At 40.2% G+C, this 26,482-nt stretch overlaps 1 protein-coding gene across 6 annotated transcripts in view; it reads right to left on the bottom strand.

Annotated features, from left to right (window-relative positions):
- The window catches only part of GLI3 (GLI family zinc finger 3), a 264,863-nt gene that overhangs the window by 171,693 nt on the left and 66,688 nt on the right, over nt 1–26,482 (bottom strand). For 5 of the 6 annotated variants that reach the window (XM_006124084.5, XM_014574078.4, XM_014574077.4 and 2 more), the window contains one exon: nt 4,734–4,976. In XM_006124084.5, the coding sequence (XP_006124146.3) occupies nt 4,734–4,976 (243 nt within the window). Of the gene's footprint in view, nt 1–4,733; nt 4,977–8,942; nt 9,068–26,482 lie in introns of those variants that run through there. The other variant, XM_006124087.5, reaches the window with a different exon arrangement.

Genomic DNA, 26,482 nt, shown 5'->3' with positions numbered 1-26,482 from the left:
CTAGCTGCTTTTGCAACCAGAAAGCCCGTTCGGCCATTTGATCTTTCTTCACTCAGATTTTCTACATGACATCATTCCTGTTCAGGCTGCACATGCTCTTCATCGAAGATTTCCACCCGCCTTCTTGCTAAAACTTGTTCTCTATGCCTTTGCTGCCACATTCGTTGTTGTTCTCTCCACCACTCTCTTCATTCTTCCTCCGTTAAATTAAGATGACAAGTTCTCCCTCTTCTACTCTCCACCCATTCTTCACTCATTACACCCAATAACTTTCTTTCTACAGACATTTTATCGTGCCTCTCAATTCAATAAATGTTCTGCAGTTAGCTGATGTCATTCTGTCCCACCCCAACACAGCCCAGGACAGGCCCCTCAATCTGAATGCTCAGCCAATCCTGCCCACTCGCGCCCTTCAATCGCCAACCATTTCCGCCTCCTCTCCCCCCCTCAACCGCACCCTTCCCGCTTCTGCCCCACCCACCAGTGCTGCCTCTGCAAGCAGCTGCAGGATGCTGAGTGACAGATTGATGGAGGCCCGGTTGATGGGGGAGGAGGGCGCTGGTTCACTGGCTCTGTGATGAATTCTTAGTGACCCAGCTGTGACTCCAGGCCTGCCACCATCTTAGAGGGAAAGGAACGGGTTGCACAGCAGGATGGACAGAGTTCTTGGCTGGGGACTGCTGTACACGGATATGGCTGGGACCCAAGCAAGGGCTTCTGGTGCAGAACCCAACAAGGAACCGATATACTGGATCGGGGGGCATAGCAGAATCTGCTCCCTCTCCCATCCTGGGGTGTCAGTAGGGAAGGGACCTGCCTCCTGTTCATATGTGGGCACCCAGCCTGTCCCAGGGTTGTGTGAAGAGCTTGTCTTCCCCTGACCAGTCTCCCTCTATGGGTGCGTGGGAGAGAGTCACCACCTTCACACACTGTCTCCTGCGTGGGAGGGGAGAGTCTCTTAGCTTCCCCTGCCCATCCACTCTTCTCAGCTTGGGGATATATGCTGATGACGTGATGACATCATTCTGTCATGCAGCAGGAAAAGCTTTTTATATATACACACACACACGGAGAAAGAGAGAGAGAGAGAAAGAGAGAGAGAGAGATTACTCGCTTCACCTTTGAGTGATGTAGTTGCACCATTTTCAGTTTGCAGGGCATACCTGGCCCTGGTGAGGACAGAAAAGGTGTAGTACATGCTGGAAAATTGTGGCAATTTAGTCATCTGCCCTAAACATTTTTTCATAGACAAAAAACAGATTTATGTGATATATTAAATGGATGTAAAAACCCTGGTTCCAATAAATCTTTCACTGGAAAGATAAAAATGAAGAACAAAAATTGCTGAGTTCTGCCTGGGATAACTTTTCCCTCTCTTAACCCATCTAAGACAAACGTCTCAGGCCCAAACAGGAGGCCACTCCCTTATTCACAACTATTAAATGGTTGCGGGTCTCTAGAATGGTACACTAAAAGAACTGTCAGTCCCAGAATACGTTTGAGCACTGTTCTTCGAAAATTTAGTCCACTCAAAACATACCTTCATCTCCCAGCTACTCTCAGCAAGAGAGCAGTCACCCCCTCAGCGATGGATTTATTCCACACATATGTTGTAAATATTTTAGGTAATAGTTACCATCACTCTTTTTAATTAAAATATTTAAAAAAAAAGAAACCAAGCAAAACACCCGCAAACCCACATGCATATTTATATGTAGAAATGCAAGTATTTGTGTCCTTTCTAATAACTGCAGCTTGGAGCGGACATGCATTCCACACACAATTGACTTAAATGCTTCTTTTTTTTTTCTTTACTTTTTTTTTTCTGGCAATAAAAATATACAGATGTCCTCTTTCAAAAAATTATTTTCCCCTTTCCTGTGTTACAGGAAACCTACCCACACTTTTAAATACAAAGTAGGTATATATAGAAGCACAAATTAACCATCTTGAAAAGTCTGTATTTTCCAACCACAGGAAAACTAAGGAATTACTGTGAAAGTTTACACACCCAGTTACATTGGATTAAAGCAGTATTTTCTCTCCATCTGCCCAGGAAAGCTGGCAAAAAACTGCAGAGGAAAGTAGATAGCCTTTCTGGTTGTTTCTTCACCTGTTGCTGCAGTGGGACTGGGATGTGATTACATTATTCAGTATTCTTCATAAGGACTACTAAAAATGTCAGGCTGAATACAATGACTGATTTGATAAAAGCACGTCTTTTATATATAAATGATGCACCTAATATGAAAAATTAAGTCGGTCTGTCTTCTTTACTATACATTCACCTAGACATTCATTCATTTAGTTGTCTTCCTGTATCAAATCTATTACAGGTAAGCAGAAATATGATGGGGGTTTATGTGGTATTAACTGCTGGAGGGATTTCACAAACCAAAAAGAAAAACTAGCAGAATTCCCTTTAGCAGAAGTGAAGTAGGTCTTCCCATCTGATGTTTTCTTACTTCAGGCACTTTTGCTGGTGCTAGTTGTACGCAACCTTTTGCATTCTATTAACTTACAAAGAACCTTGCTCCCAAACCCATGCTTCTGTGTAGGACACTATGGGTGTGTCTAGACTACAGGGTTTTGTCGACAAAACTATACCTGTGTCTACACTACCACCGAGTTCTGTCGACATAATGTCGACAGAACTCAGCAGTTTTGTCGACGGCGGTAAACCTCATTCTACAAGGAATAACGCCTTTTGTTGACAGAGTTCTGTCGACAGAAGTCGTTATTGCATCTACACTCTCAAGTCTGGCTGTAGTCTAGACGCTCTTTGTCGACGGAGGCTTTGTCAACAGTATCTGTCGACAAAGCCTCTGTCGACAAAAGCCTGTAGTCTAGATGTACCCCACGACACAACAATGGTAGCCAAGTGCTAATGGCCAAGGTGTGGGCATACTAGGTACAGTACACAATGGTGACTGTAGCAGAAAGGTAACACAAAAAAACACCCAAACAACAAAAAACTTCCACAATTCAGTCACAGGCTAGGAACCCCTTGCCAATTCTGTGGTATCACTAGCACCTGTGACTGGTTTAGGAAGGGACATGGTAGCCGATCAGGTGTGAGCATAGAAATTGTCATTACTGAAGTTATTTTAGAACTCTCTGCATCCCAGCTCTGCACTCATACAACTGCAAGATGTTCCCAGAAGTATCTTCACTCAGATACTTTGCATTTACATATGTAAAAAGCTTTAATGTGTGAATCGAATCACATTGACATGCAAACTACTATTTCTATATACTACTGCTTCAGCATACTACTTTTTTCCACATGTTCTGAGTTCTCCTTCAGGCAAGTCTGTTTGCAGTACGTTATAGACTCTGTGCACTAAAAAGATAAGTTACTAACTTGCTAAACAGGAAGGAATCCTGTGGCACCTTAAAAACGAACACATGTATTTGGGCATATGCTTTTTAAGGTGCCACAGAACTGCTTGTTGTTTTTACTGAAACAGACTAATACCACTCTGTAACTTGCCTAAATGGTTTGCACAGGATGAATGTAGCAATTGAAATATCATTTTAGAGGAGAGCAGAAAACCCCTCACCATAAACTTTTCATTTAATAACTGATTTAAACTATAAAGACAAGTGTTCATTTTCTTATCTAGCCTCCATCTTTATTAACAATCAGACTCTGTTAGAATAAAGGCAGTTGGTGAGACTTAAGGTTGTGTGAGACACACTTTGATCTGCACCCTGATGAGTGAACATTCCCCTTTGCTGCTAGCCCAACTAATGAAGGGATAGAATTAGCTTTTATCCCTGGCATTTTCTTTAGCAAAAAAACATGCGCTAATCAGCTGTCCTCACTAATCAGTGGTCTGGCTAATGACCTTTTGCCTTAAAACACTAAAATTTCTGAATTATGTGGTGGGGGGGGAAACACAGACTGGCCCCTCTTTGTGGGTCTTAGCATGTCATCTGGAACTAGAGACTGGAAGGTTAAATGGCAAATCTGTATCCTGACAAGGTGATAAATCTATAATCAAAAGGCACTGGTCTTGACACCTCAAGATGTTCATTACTACGCAACTAAATGTTTTTTTTAAACTAGAAGCAGATGAAAAAAATTGCTTAACTCCCTCATATTTTGCCTGTGGAGAAATCCATTCCACATCTGTGTTTAAGTGTCAGTTAATTTCTTACTTTTTATTAATGCCTGAGCAGGACTTCAGAAGTTGAAACCATTCACTTTTTTCCAGTAAATCAGAGGGACTGTAGCTGGGGAGAAAATGACAAATCAAAACAAAAAAAAAAAAATATCTCTTTTCAAAAGGTGTGTTCCCGCCTTTCTGTAGGTTGTAATTAAAATAACTTTCAAACAATTGTTTTAAAGCCTATTTTCTTTTTTCTCTCTGCACTTCTTAAATGAGGCTTTTTTTCCCCCTTGTGTTGCTAGGTAGGTGGAGCAAATATAATACCTGATGATTCGTGAAGATTAGCAACATATGATACATGCCATACTGAAGTCTATTTTGCAGAGGCCTATGTTAGAGATAGGTAACATATGTCAGAGATACAATGCAACTGTTCACTACTTTGTTTCCCTACATAAATTAAAAGAATAAATATTCTTATATAATCGTAGACATGTCCAGGCAAAATTATTCATCCTGAGAGAGACAAAAAGCACCAACACAAAATGCAATTAAATACAACAGCTTCAGTATCCTTCCAATCTTGATTACAGAAATGAACTTGCATTAAATACTCACGATAATGAGGATCCATGTAACCATTCCTGGGGTCCATTGCGAAAACCGTCCCACGATAAGGTACAGAAGGCTCAGAAAGATGCGATATAGATCCATGGATCTCCTTCTTTATTAATGAGGCCCTTTCCTCACTAGATGTTGAAGGCTCTTCACTGATTTTACTGAGGCCTTGCCCACCTTGTGGCTGCATTGTGATTGCGTTTCTTCTCTCTCTGTGATAGGTCTGTCCAGGACTTTCATCCTCTGGAGAAAAAAAAAAGAAAAAGAAGAAGAAAAAGGAGAGAGACTTTTAGACCACTTATAGCAAAAAAAAAAAAAACCCTTCCCCCCCTTTCAAAGCTGCAATGTAAGTTTGTGACAGTAGGTGCACGTGTGGTTATGAAAGATGTTCTGGGATATGAGCTGAAAAAACTAGCCCACTCAGACCAAGTGGCGGTTGAGCAGTAGATCATCATCACCCATTCACTGATGCAATCACCAGTGGGGCTATTAATCCTAAAAGAACAGACACAGACTAGCTGTTTTCTTGCCTCTGGGACAAATAGGCTAGAATTTTTGTCCGCTTGACTTGGAGGAAAAAAATAATTTGTCACAAACAGGAGAAGATGAACCCTACTAGCTGAGACTAAATCAAGTCTAGCCACCCACTGCTGCTTTGTATTTGCCACTGTGCTGCTCCATCCCCCAAAAGATGCACCGTTAAAAGACAAGAGCCAGGAGCAATGGAAAAGGTCCCTCCTTATTAAACTAAGGTAGGTGACAGTATAATGCCTTTACCCTGTTCTAGTTACTCAGCAAGCACAAGACATGAGCAGAGAAGCCACCTGCTGTAATAGTGTCACCCACATGTGTACAGATTTACAGATTCTGAGGTTAACACTTTACAGCACTGAGCTGAACATCTTTCACACACAAATACATAAAAAAAATGGTTCGCACATATCTGTATGCGACCAATATAAGTGAAATTAAACTTCCCTGCATGGAACCCAAATAACTGGATTTTCTGGGGCTGACATGCAAAGGAATTAGAAAGGTGAATTCGAACCCCCAACCTTGGGCCAGTGCCTAGTCCTGAAGAATAGGCCTTGTGGTTGCTTCTCCAGGAGATGGGCTGAAATTGCTGTAACAGCCCACTCTGCACCACCTGGGTGTACTGTTATGGACACAGAATGCATGTAATCATTTATAGATTCCTTTTGGCCAGTCTGGCTCTATGCCACCTTCTGACAGCCTTTAACCTGATGTAAAGGGGAGTTCAAAGGACCTATCCACTGATGGCTCCCACCCAAAGCCCTACCCTATATGCATTAGATACACATATCTAAAGAGATGCAAGCTCTACAGGTGTTCATCTGTTAGCCACACACTTTCAGATACAATTCACATGAGACACGACTGCCAAGTGTCCTCATCTGCACATACATCTAGTATAAGGACACCTCTAATGGTATGTCATTGCTTATGTAAGGGCAGGGAAAGAGCTGGTTAACAATTCTGTAATCTCTGGCTTGAGTCCTGACCTATATCTACAAAGTTAGAACATTTGGTCTCCAGATTCCTATTTCCAAAATGTCCAATTTCTAAGTATGCAATGATAAAATATTGTCCTTCATCAATATTTAAGAAATATGTTCACAAAGAATCAAAAGAAATTTGTTCAGGAGTTCATCAAAAACTCTGGTACAAAAACTGATCATAACAAGAACAGTAAGTGAAACTTCAATCAGGAAGAAAAAAATAGGGGCATAAAAAAGAATAGTTCAGACTGATAATAAGAATACATCTTTAGCAGTCAAAAGCTAGAACATTCAAAGTGCTGGTTATAACATCACCTTTAACTCACCCTCTTGTGCATACTCAGAAAAAGGATAAGAAAGGGCACATAATTCTCCATAAACCTAATTCTAATCTCTCACAAATCCAATACCAGTGTGACTCCACTGACTTTGGTCGAGTTACCCCTGATTTTCACTGCTATCAGTGAGGTCAGAAAGAGTGTCAGTGCACACAGCAATATCTAAATGCATTAAGCGGAGTTTTGGCCACTATCTAAACTAGCTTTTACCAGACTACATGATTTTACATGTCATGTTTTGAGAGAAGAAAAAACAATGTAGTTTGTGTAAATGTATGGATTAATTTTTATATTTGCAGTTATATCAACTAGCTTCTGAAGAGTAGTTTAGTCACTGGGCCCAGGTCCTCCATGTACTCCAATCTGTGCAATTTGTGAGATTGGGCCCATGGTGAAATAATTAATATAAACAGGGACAAAAATATTGCAAAGCTAACAATTTTTGCCTGTTTTTTTTCATTGTGTTAATATGCAAAAGCACTACTTTATCCTCTGGATTTACGGGGTTTAAAGTTTTTATATTCTTACACTGGAGCTGTTTTTAGTTTACAACTTATATTAGATTTTATAAAACTGCTTGTATAACTTTAAAAAAATTCCAAGTAATTTTTCTACCAATTTTCTCCCTGGCTCAAGGTTTTTATGTTTATGTTTCACCTTACAGTGAACTTTTGTAGATGAGATGCAAACTCTTAAAAATAGGAGATTATATTCTATTTGAAATGTTAACAGACCCTTAACTAGAGTAGGGCAACTATACTATGAACAGAAATACACTAAAGTGATTTTTGTAGCAACATAATGAATTTGAAAATCAGATACAGATTTCATTTCTTTTACTCTTCAGATAAAAGTTAATATTTGTTAAATTGCCATCCCAAAATAGAACAAGAAGTATATGTCTGTTTGAATAATTCAGTTTTATTCTGTCCCTCTCAAGACTTGCATGTGTCATGAATCAAGGCACCAATTACTGGTATGAAATGAGATGATTTTTTTAAATTGCTGACTGAAATTCAAACCTACTCTTAGTAACTTCAAAAATTAAAGCAAAATGTATTTTGCTCTAAAACACCATGACATTTTTGCAATAATAAGGAATTTCAATGGACAAATATTTTCAGTTTACTTCATGCTCTGCCCCACAGAGGTGCTTTTGATATGGAAGTAGATGAAAAACTTGACAGTATACGTACTCCAGAATACAAATAGCCGAGTTATTTGAAAGAACTCTCTATTCACTGAAAGGGAAACGTTTCTTGCAATAATTCTGCCTGCTCTTATAACTGCAGTAAAACCACTTCAGCGAGCCAAAAGGCGAAAGCTGTCTAATCTCATTCTGTTTCAGCTGAATTGTTCAATAAAGTTTAAGAGTAAGTGCAGACAAGCTGCGCCAGGCCAAATTATTGACAGAAACATACCATCCACCATGGCAACAAGTGGGAGTCTATAGCAAAAATGTAAGCAAACAACTCACTTGTTTAGCAGCATCTGCCAATAGATTCTTACAGCCAAACACAAGACAACTGTTATTGCTATCCTATGTTTAAAACTCAGCCTGCTTTAGGGTCAAAAGAAATATCAGAGCGAAGTTTCAGAGCGATGAATGGTTTGAAGGTAAAGGGCCTGATTCTCCTCTCACACATACATACCTTGTACCCTCACTTTTTAGAACAGTGTCTCCTGACTTACTCTGGTATTAAAGAAAAACGACTCAGGCCCCGATGATAAATCTGTATTAGCTTCTCTTGCTCCACGTGTCCCCCCCAGAATATCTAGCAATAGCTGCAAACAGGTGTAACAACTACCTGCCTGGAACTATCAAATTAATCCAAAATTCTCCCATCTAATGTGATATTTATCCTCAATATTTAGCCATAATCTTTTTAAAATACAACATCAAAAACTACTTAATTTTATTAACACATATTTTCAAAAACTCATAATCGAGCTACATGCCTAAGCAAATACATTTTAACTATGTATTTTACCTAAGCTAAAAAAAATTAGGGAAACAAACACAAACAGGTCAATCCCTTAAACTTCTTGTCTTCATTAAACTTTTGTTTGTTTTCATTAAAGTTCTGCACACACAAGTGGAATTTTTTTTATTTTGAGCCTTTTAAAGTCGGTGATACAATCAGTTTCAGACCATTGCTTAAGCTGCTGAAGCTTCCCTCAACAAAATTCTGAGATATCCATATTTAAATGATAAGTCATCAAAGCTAAGGATGCATGCGTTAGGGTTCATGATTATATTTCTATATGCAACTTGCAACTAACATTATTGTCTTGCAACTCATTAAGTAGGACACACGTCATCTGGTTAAGAGAACAGACAACATACTTACAACTCAGTCCAAAAGACCCTGGCTTACTCTCTCCAAGCTCTTCTCTTGACCGAAATTATCTAGCTACCGGTATGTGGACATTCCTCAATCGCTCTCTCCCTTCTCCCTCCCTCTACTTCCCTCCCTCTCTCTCAGAGGCTGTGCTTCTCCCATTAGAGGAATTAAAAGTGGTCGGTGCCATGCTAAATTTAACAAGCTCATTAGTATTCTTCCTGTGTGCTTCCTAGTGAACTCTCTCTATTGAAGCAGCTCTCTCTAGCTGAGGGGGTCAGGCGGCTAATCATTAAATCAAACTAATGTCACCCTATCACAATCGGCCTAAGAGAAGGAGGGTTTATTATTTCAGTTTATGCTAAATAAACGGTTTTACAAATGGTCTCCAAGCAAGGTCAACAGCAGCTTCAATTACAAGACAAACTTAACAAGAGTTGCTATAAACCAAGTGCTCCGTATTGACTTAAGCACAAGCTCTGCTTCCCATATTGCCACTAGCAGGATTGTACAGGAATGCATATTGTAAAATAAAGGAAAGGGTAATCTTTTCTTTGCCAGAATTTGTGACTGCACAGAGACTGCTCATTCACCTCTCCCCAACCAGCTAGCTGCTCAGCTCAATTCACCCCACACAAAGGCTGAAGACCAGACCTCAATGGACCGAGTGAAACATGTTCAAAACTAGGCTCTCTATTGTGACTGAATTTCTTAACATCTTTTCAAAAAGCGGAGAATGCCTTGAGGCTAAAGGAAGAAACAGGCTAATGGTGAATTGGGAATACTGAGCAAATTTCAGAGCCCTTTCCTCCTAGCTTTTGAGGTTGAAAGCAAGCTCTTTCCTTTCAAGTTTCAAAGTCCTTTTTCCTCCCGCAGTGTCACAGAAGGATTTGAAAAGAAGGTAATTGTGCTCACAGTCTCCCTGATCAGAGCTTACGTCCTATTTCTGGTATTTCGGAATACTTCTTGCAATAATGGTGCATATAGCTCAATCCCTTAACCGTCCTGCACTCTGCAATTGCTCATTAAATGAACAATTGCTGGTATAAAATGCCTTTTATGTTCAAGGTCTGGATATAAGATAAGCATTCTAGTACTCTAAATTTGGTTTACTAAGGAAACTCTCCATCATTAAATTACAAAACTGTAGTCAGAATATCAGTTTTTCCCAGAAAAAGTAGCATTTTTGGTTGCTGTGAATCAAAATGAGGGGGGCAGATGGAAAAAAAAGATTGAATAATCAGATTTTTCATGGAATAGATACCTAATAAAGAAGCCATTTCTCTCGTATTTAAAAGGGTCTATGTTTTTGAGACCCAGCATTTTGCTGTTTGAAATGACGTAACAGCCACTGCCAATCTCATTAAGACATGGGTGTCTGAAGACTCCTACATGCATACATTGGTCACTACTTTGTGACCACCCTAATAGCAAAAAAGAAAAAAAGAACAGAGTGAATATATATTTAGAAAAATACACCTCTAAAATTATAATTGTTTTTTTATGAATTACAAAATATGTGCAGAAGCTTCCAGGGGTAGCCAAGTTAGTCTATAAAGTGCTACCACACCATTTGTTGTTTTTTTGTAAAATACGTGTAGAAAAGCTTAAATCTGGTACCTTGACCCCAAGTTTGTTATTTTTTACATTTGAAACAATTGCACATGTAGCAGGTGATTTAGAAACACTGACAAGACGTGTTAGAACATTCTTAATGAGTTATAAAAATACAAACAAGCCATATCACAGGCTACAAATGGATAGATAATAAACACTCTGCTTACTTTATTTGCTGTGCTTGATCATACATTGTACATTTTGTGTCTTGCAAAAAGTATACAGGCAGTCCCCGGGTTACATGGATCCGACTTACATCGGATCCCTACTTACAAACTGGGTGAGGCAACCCTGCACTAGCTGCTTCCCCCCAGCAGACCAGGGAGACACGAAGCTAGCGCCCCCCCCCCAGCAGACCAGGGAGATGCAGAGTGGCTTTTCTCAGCAGACACCTCAGCTTGAGAATAAAGGACTGAGGGAAGTGAGGTGTGGGAGAATAAAACTGAGCTCTGGAGAAATGTTTGGCTAGAGTTTCCCCTACAATATGTACCAGTTCCGACTTACATACAAATTCAACTTAAGAACAAACCTACAGTCCCTATCTTGTACGTAACCCGGGGACTGCCTGTACCTTGTTTAAACTAACACCTTAAAATAGACAGATATCCTTATTTCTTTCTAATCATCTTCTTATTTGCTTTTGTCTCTTTTCAAACAATTTCTGTAGAAAAATAAATAAATTCCAATAACCAGAAAAGAGTTACTGTGAGAAGTAATAGCTATGGACGTTGAGCGTCTCAACATTGTCAATAGCGTCTCAATTACTGTAAATAGTTCAATCAGCATAATGCCAGGTAGCAAGATTTTGCAGGACTGGGCCTTTTCTTGTGATACAAAATTTTCACAAGATAGTATATCCCTATTATTTTATCAAGATTATCTCCATGGTCATTGGAATAGTGCACGTAGTACAGCTCAAATTTGCATTCAATCTTTTGTTTCAAAACTGAATGCAAGGTTTTGAACACTGTGTAACAATGGAATCCCTAGACTTTATTGAATATAGGGCTTGCTCCTGCACTCTTTGAAATCAATGCCAAAGCCCCTATTGCAGTGTTGGGTAACCTTTGGCCTGCAGGCCACATACGGCCCATCGAGGTTCCATATGAGGCCCACCAGACATTTGGTTTACCGTTACCCACATGCTGGCTTACCCGTATGCACTGGTTTCTCTCCATGTAGGTTTTTTCCTAATGGTATTGCTAAAGTGACATACACATGAGCAAGGGCACGTGAAGTGAGGAGTGCACTGATTGCACATAATTGATTGAGAGACCTATGTGTTCCCACAACAGCCAAAGTGCTGCTAGAGTTCAGTGTGCACACCCCGGAAATTCCAGGTATGCAAGTTAGCAGTTAGCAAAACTACCCTATCCCAGGAGACTGTCATAGTTTTGATAATCTTGTAGCCCATTGAGATGAAGGAGAGCCACTTGAGCAGGCTACGAACTGATCTAGGCTGCCTATCGTTGCCCTATTGGCTTCAGTGGTGCAGAATCACGCATATAGACTCCAAAGTCACACTGACATCTGAGGATCAGGCCCAAATCATTGGGTGCCCCAGGAGTAACATGTGGGAGTTTAGAATGTACAGAAATGTCTTCTAAAAAGTTTGAACAGCAGAAGTTTTTTTAGCTGAAATCAGTAACTAGCTAGGGTTTTATTATTATTATTACTATTTTACACGCAGGAGAAAACTTAAATGCATCGACTTATCTATTTATCAAAAATTAAATGATGGAAATTTAGTGCCCAGTTTTGGGTCAGCTGCGAGCAAAATCTGCATTGGCTTTAATTGGGAGTTTCTCTCTGTAGAAATGTAGCATTGGGCTCATACTGCTGAAATGAGAAGTGATCAAATAAATTAACTGATTAACTACAAAAGACCTGTGTAAGCTGTCAAATCATAACCAGTATATTCCCCGTATGCCATAGAAAGGGGAGGCAAAGAGTTCATCTACATCCATGCAGGCACACAGAGGAAAACAAGTCCCTCTGCAGCTGTGGAAACTACTTTGTTGAGCACAGACTCCCCCCTGCTTGCATTCTCACACGCCGAAGGGAAAAAGTACGGGCAGAGAGCAGGGCCAGGCTTGCTTGCAATCAAGTGCAGAGAATTCAGGGGGCAGGAAAACAAGAAGCTACACCTGCTATTACTGAAGTTAATCCTTTGGGGTGTCAGCCTTTCCATTGATTTCAACAGGCTATGGAGCAGGTCACCAAGGCTGCTTGCAGTGAACAGAATTTCTGTACAATCTACCCATCCTCAGCAAGAGCCTGATGCTGAGAGAGGCTGAGCCTCCTCAACTCTCATTGAAGTCAATGAGAATTGAAGGCCCTCAGCAGTTTGCAGACCTAGAGGATCCAAAGAAGTAGGAGCCTGCTTCTGAAAGAGCTGGGTTGAGGCCAAAATCTGCACAGGTTTTAAAAGAGCAAATAAATACAACTGAAAGCCAAATAGCTGAAACTCATTTTTCTTCCTTGGGGAATTCAGGGCTAAATATTTCTCCCATTACAGACAGTGGGTTATTGCCATTCAGCGAGTGCAGGCCCCACATTCTGGTTTAGGTGTTTATGATGTCATTGACTGCTTCAGGAAAAACCCAGAAGCCCATGTATCAGCAGGTGGAGTCCTTTTAAATTTACCTTCTAATAGACAGCCCAAACTCTCCTGGCTTTCCTCACAAGTAATCCCACTGGCTCTGTGATGTACTCATGCAAAGTAAGGCAAGAGGAATTTAGCTTCATATCCAGTATCAGAAATGCTCAAGTGACGGGGTATGAATGGCATACAGAATACAAACCATCTCTGAGATGCTTGTTCACATTTGAAAATAGTATACTGTTTGTTGTAGCTTGATGAGAATGACAACCTCATAGTAGCTGCAGAATCACTACATGGCTCCAGCAAAATATAATAAAAACCAAAAAAAATCTAAATACAGGATGGGTAGACATCTAGAATCACAGTTAAAATTGCCAAATTTGCGGATACTGAGTTGTACAATTTCTCTGTTTCAATTTGTGAGATTTAATTTTAATTTACAGTTTTATAATCATTCTCATTTTTTTTAGAACTGCTACTTGAGAAATAAGAAGAATTAAAGAAGTCCCACATAAAAGCTTGGGGAAGGGTTTACTGCTACTTACAAGAAGTATCTTCTTCCCTATGAAACTCTGCAAAGACAGCGAGTTACTGTAAGTCAGCCTTAGCAAATTAAAATGTTTGCTTTGAGTCTGCTGAATAGAGCTAGGATCAAACTTAGCAGTTTAAACACATTTCCAAGCCTCCTGCTCTCCCCCAATATTTAAACTCTTCAAAAGCCATGATTTCCAAATATTCCTTGGAGAGAAGTGACTACACACATTTTGATCTGATCACTGTCAACTATTTCTCTGGAAGGAGAAAGATTCTCAATTTCTGCAAAGCACTGAAAAGACCCTCTGATTCAGAATTTGAAAATGTTATGAAGTTCTGTCTATTAGCCAGTGATTAGATTGTTAGTCACTGCTTACTCTGAGTGGGCTCATTAGTCACATCAAAGAAGCTACAACAGCCTCCCCAGAGAGGGTTTTTTTTAATATATTTCTCAATCATCTTGATGCCCACAGAGAGGCATAAATGCACTAACAGTTTAATTTCAGTTTTAGACACACAGAGACAAATCCTATGGCTCTGCCAGTTTGTACCAGGTGATATCTGGACTCAAAGATGGTTTAAAAGGCCCAAGGGTGAGCTTCCAGCAGCATACGGCAAGAGCAGTGGCTCTTGCACTCATGTCTCTCCCTCCTATTACTGGCATGCAGGAAGAATGGGCGTGTGGCTAGAATACACCTGCACTACAGCACTCTTAAGCCTCCTGTGGCTGTTAGTAGCCTGAGTAAATTAAATCAGCCTTGCACAGAAGCTGCGCCAGGGCCAAGAGAATGCAAAAGGTGAACTTTACATTTGCACACCACTGCATTTTGAGCAGCCCAGACACAGCGGATGATCTGACCCTCAAGGTCTTAAAAGCAACGAGTAGTCCTATGACACCTTACGGTATGTCTACACAGCAGGCAGTTATTTCGAAACAATATCAAAATACTATCAAGCTGGAGGTCTTCTTACTCTGACTCCTGGAACCCTCACTATACAAGGAGTAAAGGAAGTTGGAGGAAGAATGCTCTATTTTGAAATTAGTGCTGTGTAGATGCTCCCAATTTCGAAATAAGCTACACAATTGATGTAGCTCAATTTGCGTAGTTTATTTCAAGTTAAGCCCAGCTGTATAGACACACCCCTAGAGACTGTCAACATAGTCTCTAAAGTGCCAAAGGACCACTCATTGTTTTTAAGGTTACAGACTAACACGGCTACCCCTTTAAGACGTTTTAAATATCTTAAAAGGTTAATGTAACTGATCTTATATAGAAAACAGAATTAAGATTTCATTCCTTTCTCAAACAGCTTCAAATGGCTAAGTAGCCATGCATTAAGCAGTTTAATAATAACAACACAGCACCATGTAAACCCTTTGGCTACGTCTAGACTGGCATGAATTTCCGCAAATGCTTTTAACGTGCTGCGCTGCTACCCAACCCTCGTAATAAATGGAAGCAGGAACAGTCACCTTGGCAAAGAGCAACTGCTGCTGTTCTCAAGGTTGGCAGAACCTGACCTGCCACAAATGAACTGTAAGAGTACTTTGCAATGGCTACAGAGATGGTGGCTGCTGGAGTTGGAGCCAGGGCTGCATTGCGGCTGCTTTGGGGTAGAGGCCACGGTGCATGGTGACTGTATGGTGAACCTATTATAATATGAGGGATTCTGATTACTGTTTCCTACATCTCTGCTGTATTGTTGTGTTGCTTTCTTTCTTCTTGGATGTTCCTTCATCATCAATAAGAACTGTATTACATTCCATGCTGCCTAAAACTCACTCCTACACTTTTAAATAATGGAGGTAAGGAAAAATTAGCAGGGAGTAACATACAAAAGACTTTTACTCTAGATTGCTCATGGATAACAAGTAGAGCTGGTCAAAAAATGCTGAACATTTCAGTGGGGGAAAATCCTACTTGAAAAATATATATAGATATATTTAGAAAAGTAAACATTTTTCATAGAAAAAGTTTGTTTTGTCAAAGGCCCAGATTTCCTTCAGAAACTTAAACCAGCCCCCTGATAAGGAACAGATTTTAAATCAGCATGGTGAGACCCAGAGTGTGTCGCCCATTTCCCCAACTCCAGTCTTGCCACCTTTTGCTATTTTTATTTTAAGAAAGCATTACTTTTGTTAAAGCCTCACAAAAACGAAAGTTTGCATCACAATGTCTGCTTTCACCTTTTAAAACAATTGTATTTGTAGTCTTCACAGTTGCAGAGGAAAGCTAGAAAATGTGAAGCAGGTGCACCCTAAAGGCTCAGATTCCAGACAGCAAATTAATTGTTTTTCTTGTTGGAGTAACGAATTGTACGTCATCATGATAAGACTATGATAATTGCTTTGAGAAAAGTGGCAGTGCAAAACAAAGATAGACAGACAGACAGACAGACACTTACACAAATGAGTGGTAGTGACATTAATAGACCTAGATTTCTTGAAAACACTGACAAACGTTGAATACCAGATCACGCAACTCTGGCTCTGGCCAGGGCCGCCGGAGCAGCTGCCGCCCGCCACACAGCCCACAGCTCCAGCCCTGGGGAAGGGCTGAAGCTAGGGCGTAGGCCACGTGGTGGCTGTCCTGCTGCTCCTGGGGCAGGGCAGCCATCTGTCACGCGGCCCCGCCCCGAAGCAGCTAAGCAGCCACTGCGTAGCTCTGCTGAGGTGGTGGGTGGGCCTCAAATTCTTGGTTTACACGTGCACCTTAGAAGGAACACTGCCCACACTCATCTATAACTCTGCAGTGCTCTGGCATTTTCTGAGCTGCCAGTGGGGCAGTTTTGTTCTACCTACCACTGTGCAGAAGAAGGACTAGAAGATAGAACTAGGTTGTTGCTCAAATGTTTTCAGGGCTCAAAAGAAGATTTACTATTAGTTGCAGTGTAGAGAGGAATAAAAGTGCTTTAAGAGTTAGTTTTTGCAGGCAATTCTGCCCATCCCTAATTCCACTCCTTTAGTCTTATTACCATATTATATTTTTTTCAATATTTCAGAAGGTTGTCAATGTCTTATATGTCAATTTAATTGTACTGAATTAAATCCAAGTTGTATAAATCTAAGTCACTATCTTTAGAGCAATCACCTTTTTCAAAACAACATTGTGTGCTGGATATCGGAGGATGGGTAAATGGACAGATAATCAGGAGTAAAACTTGTAATTTCACAGAGGATGTTTCTGAATATTTTATTAAACTTTTGGCTTCCACTCTGATGTCCCGTTGTAGGTTCAAATAAGAATTTAAAATTATTAATCACATTTCAGTGGGTTCAGAAATGTACAACTGGATAAAAGAATACTTAATTTTTTTCTTTTTTGGTCCTTTAACACGCAAGTGATACTCTAATTATTTTGTATAAAACTAAACAAACTAATTTCCCCCTCCCCCTCCAAAAATAGAACAATTAAATAAGCATATACTTTATAGAAGGCAATGGGGAACACCTGAAAACAACTTCACTTGGATTATTTACAAACAAGCATACACAAAAATGTCGCTAAATGCTGCTTATGTATAATCCACACACGCATGCTAAGAAAGAATGAGAAGCTGTAGCCAACAAAAGGAGTTTCATGCTAAACAAGGAAGTTATCAAAAACAAAAAAAGATTATCAAATTATAGTAAAATTAAGTAGCCTGGTTAAAAAAAGAAAGAAAACCTAGGATTTGCTTCTTAAAATGCACTACAAGGTTCTGTAACCATTCCCAAATGTGCTTTTTCCATTCATGCAATATTAAAACTAAAAAGCATTTTAAAATTTCTGTTAATTATAAGATATGTGCAGTAAAGAAATGGAGCAGTGCAGCACTGAATCAGAAGAACAGAAGCAAAATCGAAACAAAGATCATGCGAAAGGGGCCTCCCACTGAAAACATAAAATTTTTAAAAAACTAAAATACAAATCTGTACAAGCACCTAACAAAACCCATTATGAACCTCTCATGATGGGTTTGAGCCTCCAATTCTTACACAGGTAAAACTACTTGGACAGACTCAGAATGGAGTTTTGCACAGAAAGGGTATGTCTACACTACCCCGCTAGTTCAAACTAGCGGGGGTAATGTAGTCATCCGCAGTTGCAAATGAAGCCCAGGATTTGAATTTCCCAGGCTTCATTTGCATGAAGCCAGCCGGCGCCATTTTTAAATGTCGGCTAGTTCCAACCCCGTGCTGCACGGCTACATGCGGCACGGAGTAGCTAGTACGGATTAGGAAGCCTAATCCGAACTAGCTACTCCGTGCCGCGTGTAGCCGTGGAACGAGGAGCTGCGTGTAGCCGCGTGTAGCCATGGAATGAGGAGTACAGCTAGTTCGGATTAGGAAGCCTAATCCGAACTAGCTACTCTGTGCCGCGTGTAGCCGCGCGGCACGGGGTTCGAACTAGCAGGGATTTAAAAATGGCGCCGGCCGGCTTCATGCAAATGAAGCCCGGGAAATTCAAATCCTGGGCTTCATTTGCAACTGCGGATGACTACATTACCCCCGCTAGTTCGAACTAGCGGGGTAGTGTAGACATACCCAAAAGGACTAGGCACCGATCTCTCCTCCAACTTCCTCTGTGGCCTTCACTTCGATCAGTCATTCTCAGCCAGGGGTATGCATACCCCTGTGGATATGCAGAGGTCTTCTGGGGCACATCAACTCATCAAGACATTTACTGACTACAGGTAGAACCTCCTAAATCCGGGACTTGCTGGTCTGGCAACATTCGTGGTCTGGCAGCAGTGTTCCCTCTAGCTCTGTGTGGCAGCATATCTTCACAGGTGATTAATCTGACTGACTGAGTGGGGCTGATTAATCATCTGTGAAGCTGTGTGCTGCCACATAGCTAGAGGGAACACTGTCTGGCAGTATCACAGACCTTGCTGGAGCAGAGAGCCCTGGCGCCCAGGGAGCCCCAGGCAGGTGAGCCAGCATTGGGACAAGCAAGCCCCAGCCCCAGAGAGCCCCAACTTGGCACGATGGGAGCAGCGGGGCAGCAGCAGAGGCCCGTCTCCAGCAAGCCCCAGCGTGACAGCAGGAGGGCAGCCATGGAGCCCTGGGCCAGGCAAGATGAAAGCGGGGCAGCCACAGAGCCCCATCCCCAAGGAAGCCCCGACCTGGCACAGTAGCAGCAGGGCAACAGTGAAGCCCCATCCTTGGGAAGCCCCGGCCAGGTGAGACAAAAGCGGGGCTGTGGCAGCTGGGGAGCTCTGTTCCCGGAGAGCCCCAGCCAGCTGGGAGCAGCGAGCCAGAGCCAAGCCCAAGCCCTGTAGCAGTAGGGCTGGAGCCCAGCCAGCTGGACGGAGGGACAGTGTTCTGCAAGACTGGTGGCAGGGGACCTCCCCTGATCTGACAAATTCCCTCATCTGGGACAGGTCAGGTGCCAGACCAGGGAGGCCCAAAAATGACTTGCAAAAATCAGTACAAACTAACATTTCATATAGACAACTTGTTTATGCTGTTCTATATGCTAACACTAAAATGCAAGTACAATACTTATATATCAATTGATTAATGTTATTGTATGTGGCAAAAATGAGAAAGTAAGCAGTTCAGTAACAGTGCAGTGTGACACTTTTTTTTTTCTGATTTTGTAAGCAGCAGATTTTATGTGAGGTGGAACTAGGAGCTACGCAAGACAAATCAGCTTCCTGAAAGAGGTACAGTAGCCTGGAAAGGATGAGAGTCACTGACCGAGAGCTTGGCTACATGCATTTCAGACTGCAGAGGTATGAGCTGAGCATGACAAAGCGTGCTGGCTATAATTTCCCTGTGTGGATATGGTAGCATAAACTACAAGGTATCTAAATCTCAGAGGGGTAGCCGTGTTAATCTGTAAGGGCATGAATACACTGGGGAGCTATTTCAAAATAACGTCCTTATTTTGACATAACAAGGTAAGCGCCCACACTACCAAGCTTGTTATTTTGAAATAATAAATCCTGCTTGTGAAGAGGAACAAGCTTATTTCTAAATTTTTTTGGAAGTTATTATTTAGAAATAACTTATTTCAAAATAGCCTATGTCTACAGTACCAGGTTAACTGAAAAAACTTAAAAAATAATGAATGTCCTGTAGCACCTTAAAGACCAATAAAAAATGTAGATAGTATCATGAGCTTTCATGGGCACAACCCACTTCTTCAAGGGTATGTCTACACTACAGAGTTATTTTGAAATATCTTATTTTGAAATAGTTATTTCGAAATAGCTTATTTTGAAATAAGTCTACACACAAAATGCATTTCAAAATAGCATTTTGCTATTGCTGTGTCTACACAGCACTTATTTCGAAATAGCAAATTTGAAATTGGCATTATTCCTCGTGGAATGAGGTTGAACTATTTCAAAATAAGCGCTCCGCTATTTCAATTTAATTTTGAAATAGCGGTTTGGCTGTGTAGACACTGGTAAAGTTATTTTGAAATAACAGCTGTTATTTCGAAATAACTTTGATGTGTAGACATACCCCAACTGAATGGAACAAGGCAAATAAATAGAAGAAAAAGAGAGGAGAGAGGGAAAGGGGAAAAAATCAATTAGAGTGTCTTTGCTAAATGAGGTTAATACAGTGGGCTGTAAGTACCTGATACTTAGCTTTGGATGCCATTTGGGTGTTGTATATAATGGCCCATCGAGTTCAAATCTTTGTTCAAATCTTGGTCAACTGTGTCAAATTTGCATATGAAGGTAAATTCTGTGGCTTCTCTTTACAGATGGTTTTTGAAATTGCTTTGTAAGAGTATTGTCATTTTTAGATCCATCAATGAGTGCCGGACAAGTTAAAATGTTCCACAACAGGTTTTTGTGTGTTGCCATTTCGAATAAAAGGTACCTACGTTTGTATTAACTTAATCCTTTTTAAAAAGGAAACAGGCAAGCTAGGTACATTTTCAGCTGGTACCCACAGCATCCACACAGGGGAGTTTCAGTGTTCCTCTGCCCGCTGCAATTCATTCTCCCAGAGTCTGAACTGTGGAGCCAAGCAGACATTTTTCAATGCCTCAGTTTCTCCACATATACAATCAGTACTACACTTACTTGTTACTGAAATAATTCATTACTATTTGTATAGCACTCTGTAGATAAAAAAATTGCCTTAGTAAGAAGTTGATATTATTGTGATTAATAAAAATGCAGGGACAGAGAAGTGCATTGAAAAGTAAGGACAAAAATCTCTCTTCAGATTTGCAACAAAGCATATTTGGTGAGCACATAAAACTACTTCAAAGCCCTCACCCCTGCATACTAAAACTCTCAGTTCTCTACAATCATGAATACCCTAATCTCCCATTGTCTTTAATGGCAACTGAGGAGAGTCAAATACAGAAGTGGATAATATACGAATAATTATTGACTCTCAAGTAATAAAAATCAGCCTCAGTAGGAAAGAAAAAGAAAACAATCAACCTTCATGCAGCTCTTGCCCTGAACAAATAACACTACACAAAGCCACAGGTGAGCAGTCATAAACATCTTGCCTATGTACTATATAATGGAGAAATCGCACACAAGATACTAAACTTAAATCCTCAAAGGTATGTAAGTTCCTAATTCCCATTCAAATTAAGTATAGTTATGTACCTAAATAATTTAAGGATGTGGGCCTCAGTTCTTCTCTCCTCTTTTCCTCCTCATATCTGAACTACTTTAAATTCTGATTCTTAAGTTTCCTAGTACACTTGCTAGTAAACATCAAAATAAACAAACTACCTGTAGTTTGTTTTCTTTACAGCAGTACATTATTCTCATTGATGTTTTTAAACCCTCTCATGGTTGTTATTTTTGATCATCATGTTAAACATGGTAGTAGTAATGTTGCTCAAAGTTTATTAAATATATGAGGCTATGTGTTCAAAAAAAGGTCTCAAATTTTGTCTTCAGATTTGAGAATACAACTATTTCTTCCACAAATCAAACATCTAGATGCAGTCAGACTACGTACATTCTAGTTTAGGAGCTCAAATACTGCAAGTGAATTGAAGTCCCTTTGAAAAATCTAGCCATTAGTTGAAGTTGAAGGTGATTAAAAAAAATGTACACCTTACTGACACTAATAGAAATTCATCTTTTTTCTCTTTACTAGAAAGCTTTAGTCCTTTGGTACTATAATACAGACATATTTCACATCAAGCTGCCAGCCCTTTCAGATACGAAGAATTCTTTTATCCTAATCTCATTGTTTGGGCAAGTTCTACTAAAAGTGTTGTAAGTGGCGAAGAATAGTAAAAGATAAACTGTAACCTAAACGTGTAGCTTATTTTGCTTTTACTATGCTTCTTGACAATTTTGTCAATTATGCCACCCAGCATCATATATTGAACTAAGACTGGTAAATTTTCAGAGAAAACAAGATTTGATAATATTAGTCCCAAAATACACCTATGTAATTAATGATCATAGGTGTACAAGTAGTGAGCTTTCAAAAATCACCATTGGCATTGAAGGAAACTCCCATTAGAAAATGTGGTATATCTGCGACAAAAAGGTGTTTTCAATAGTTCATTGAATACTTATGTTATTAATAATAGAATACACAGAGTTGGCTATTGTGACTCCATAATTAAGGCATTTTACTGACGTAAGGTTAGCAATACCTGCTATATTGGAGTAGACATTTCTCTTTTGGGCCTTAACTTCAAAAATCATAGAAACAAAGGTGTAACTTTGGCATTAAAGAGTGTTAACATCAAAGTAAATGCAACATGTTTTGATATTAACCAAAGGCTCCAACTGGATATTGTACTGGCACCAATCAGTGGTGTGCATGCAAATTTTAAACGCAGTTGAACTGAACATGGTGATGCATTTGCTCACAGGTTCATGAAACCATTCCATCAACTTGAACCTATGGATGACTATAAGGTGGCAGCTTGATTTTTACGTTGAAATTTATTCCCCCTGCGCAACCACTTCAGCTTCTCTTCCACACTTTTACATATCTAAGCCCTGGTCTACATTAGGAAGTTATTTCAAAATAACCCCCTTTATTTTGAAATAAGCAGAGTGTCTACACTACCAAGCCTGTTATTTGGAAATCTGTACTCCTGCTTTCCTGCTGGAATAAACTTATTCTGACATAATTATTTCAGGAATTATTATTACAAATGCAGTTACTTTGAAATATTTTCTTAATGCAGATATGCCCTAACATTTTTTTTAAATAAATTGTAAACCTGTTGCCCCCAAAGTGAGAACAGTTCCCCTCTGAGACAGGATCCCCTTCTCTGTTTTACCTATTGATAAATATGGGAGAATTTTTTTCATTATATTGCATTTTCTTCAATTTATTTGGAAATTATTGTGTAGTACTCCAAATGCTCTGACCAGAGGAGTGGGAGTGTTTTATAAGTTATAAATTAAATGGCAGTTATTACTACTGTGCTAGATTTTAACTCAGCCTCATCCCATTAGAAGGCCTCCATTGATATGTTACTGAATTACAAACCAGAGCAACAGGAATACTGGTTCTAGTAAAAACTAGAATTGTAAGAACTTTAAATATGAATCCTGAAACCCTATGAAATTTTCAGGCTTAATTTTCAAATTCAGAACTTCGTCCATGATCATGGAAGGCTGTGATGTAGTTAGTGAAACTTACGAGCCAACTGTGCCTAGCTTCAAGTGAACCTGAGATAATTTATGATTGTGGTCAAAACAAGGTGAAACTTGCCATTTCACCATAAAAATCATGTGAAACTCAGCATTTTTGACTGAATTTCCTTTGAGATTATGTTTGTTAAAGCCTAAAACACAAGGTCGGGAAGAATGTGCCAGTACATTAAGAAATAATGTAGGTAGATGCTACTAATTACACTGTTTTATCTTCAGATTCTTGATGACACAAACACACACACCAACAAAATTTATAAATCCCTCAGAAATCATCCATTATACTCACAGACTAAAGAGAACAATCCTAATCCAAGAGAATCGATATCACATATGATCTCTTCTTGACGACCACTATAAAATAGTATCCGTATTCTCAGTCTACCCAAACGATTCTAACATCACATGAAGCTACGAAGATTCTCAGCTATGAAAATTCTCATTCAGAATCTGTCTCGACTAGGCTTTAAGGATGCATTCCTGGAATGTGTTAGGTAGCACCTTATAAAAATGCATAGGCAGACTTTAATACCCTAACAAGGCTGAATTAAAACTGAGGCTTCCCCATGGACTTTATCACATGAGCACATGGCTGAAGTCTCTACTGCCTACAAAGTCTGCACTGCACTTTTAGAATATGTTAGTTCACACGTTAGCGAGAAATACACCTTTAAATCTTAGTCTAGGCAAAGATGTGGGTTTCATGCTGAAAAATTCAGGCACAGAGTGTTGTGCGTACTAACACAGAGGAAAAAGTGAAGAAGAGCAAGACCAGGAATACCGAGGATCCTGATGTTGTATTAATAAACTCTCCATTAAATAGCTCCACTTTACTTCTACCTAAAGCAAGACCAAACAACAAAGCATACAGTTTGGCATTTCAATCAAGCCAAAATGTCTCCATGAAAATACCCGTTCTCCATTAACTCCATCCCCTTTTTATTCAGCGCTCTTGCGGGTAAAGGAGAGATACCATACTTCCCCTTGTTCACATTAGAGAAATGCCTCAATTCCACTGATACAAATCCCTAGTGTAAAAGAGCTCAAGCTGAAATTTGCACTGGAGAAGTCTGTTTCTGCTCAAAGAAATTTACACAAGTGGCTAGCACTGGGGCAAATCTCTAGTGTGGAATTACACCCTTGGGCACAGGAGTGCATCAGATTTCGGCTCTCTGCTGCACAGTAGTAGTGTTTGAATGATAAACGACTTTATTGGTTGGAGACAGAGAAGTATACCAAGCGATAGCTAACAAGTCCATCTGGTATTTTTCTTTAGCATCTCTCCCTGTAGTGTCTAAATCGGGGGTGGCCAGTAAGTGGCCCACAGGTTTGATATGGTTCACCAAGATTAGCCTGTTCCCAACCAATGGGAGCTGCAGAAAGCAGCGTCCTAGTCCGCGCCACTTCCCATAGCTCCCTTTGGCTAGGAAAGGCAATCCATGGCAAACAGGAGCTATGAGTGTCTGTATCTGCACGTAACTAAAGTACTGGTGGCCTGCCACAGGTTAACTTTGGAGAACCAAATCTGCTTCACAAGCCACTTACTGCCTACTCCTGGTCTAAATGCTGAATAATAAATTGATTAAATAATAACACCACTCTGTACCTTAACTGAAATGGGAGCTGCCAGCTCAAAATTACTGAATGGAGGACTTGGAAGATTTTAAAAGATATTAGGTTTTGCCTACTCGTGTGTTTTACAAGAGTGGCCATGGTGTCAGGCACAAATTGAAAATGAGATAAATGTGGCTCCAATTTAAAAAAAAAATCCCTTAGAAAAAATATACAAAAAGTCACAGAATTTTTCAACAGTTATCAACTAATTATCAGACCTTTGCCATTAAACTTAGCTAAGTTTAATGGCAAAGGACATCCTCCTACGATCCTTAAGACAAACCACTACTGACTTAAAGTTACATACAAGCAGTGAGTCCAAGAGTGAGCCCATAGTAAATTGAGAACAAATCTTTTTTTACCAAGAAAATTTCCATGTCAAGCAGTTCTCAGTATTGAGAGGGAGTCAACAAACATAGGAATGGGACCAAGATTTTAAATCATCAAATGACACATATAGATGGCTTGTCAGTAGGAAAGATTAAATGGGAGTAGGTTACTTATTTTGAAGAACAACAACACGCACTACTCCTTAAAGTGACAAAGTCAGGCCAGCCAGATGCAAGAGGATATAGGAAGCAGATTTGTAAACTCAAGAATGCTAAAGACCCTCTTCCCTATCAGCTGGCAAGGAGTTACCACAGGCCAATTAGGATCAGCTGAATCCAATTAAGGGTGCCTGAAACATTTTTCAACCCTCCCCAGGTTGAGCAAATGTTGAAGGAGAGAGACAGAGAGAGAGGGAAGGAGACCAGTTCTTACCAGGCAAGTAGCAGCAGGGAAGTAGTTTCTCTGAGAAGAGACACTATGTTCCTTCTCATAGGGGAACCAGATGAGCTTAATTGTTGGCTAGGGGAAGGGTCATTAGCCTTACCCTAACTGGCACGTGATCATGTAACTGAAGACTGTATCATAATACATATCCACACAGAGTTCACGGGGTCAAGTCCACAAAGACAGCCTTAATTCTGGAATTTCCTTATTTCTGGGTGCTCAACTTTGCCACTTTAATAACGATCTTTGATCACAGCGGTGTGTGTATAATCTCCTAGGTTTATAAAACATGCAAACTGACAAACATGCAGACATTCCATCAGGTGGCATCATATTTGCACCCACGTGGGTCATCAGCAGGACTGGGACCATCAGTTCCACCTCACAGTCCTCTGTTACTTGTTCTAATAGGATAACTGAGAGCAGTAGCAGGTTGTCATGCTCTACGCGGACCAGCACTAGAAGGAAGGGGGGAGAGAGACAGAGAGAGCTTTCCAGGGGGCTTCAGAGCTCTTTGGAAACAGTAGAGAAATACGCTCAGGAATCTTGCATTCCATTCCAGGAGGAGGGAGGGGGCGTGCTCTAGAGGACAAACACTCTTCTGCCTGCTCTCTTCAAGAGTGACCCACTTTCTGGCCTATCATCTCCAATCTGTCCTTGTTCCAGTCCTGTTACTTCCCCCACTCTACTCCTTGTCCCAGTTCTGTTTTCACCTAGCTAGTGCCAGTTTTTGTTCCTCAGGCTTCTCGTACCAACTCCAATTTCCTTGCACGGCAAGTCTTAGTCTCACCTCCACCCCACT

Source organism: Pelodiscus sinensis, chromosome 2 (genome assembly GCF_052426305.1).
Source record: "Pelodiscus sinensis isolate ZL-2025 chromosome 2, ASM5242630v1, whole genome shotgun sequence".
Lineage (NCBI taxonomy): Eukaryota > Metazoa > Chordata > Testudines > Trionychidae > Pelodiscus > Pelodiscus sinensis.
The sequence above is the reverse complement of the archived record's forward strand: the minus strand, read 5'-3'. Positions and strand labels throughout refer to the sequence as shown.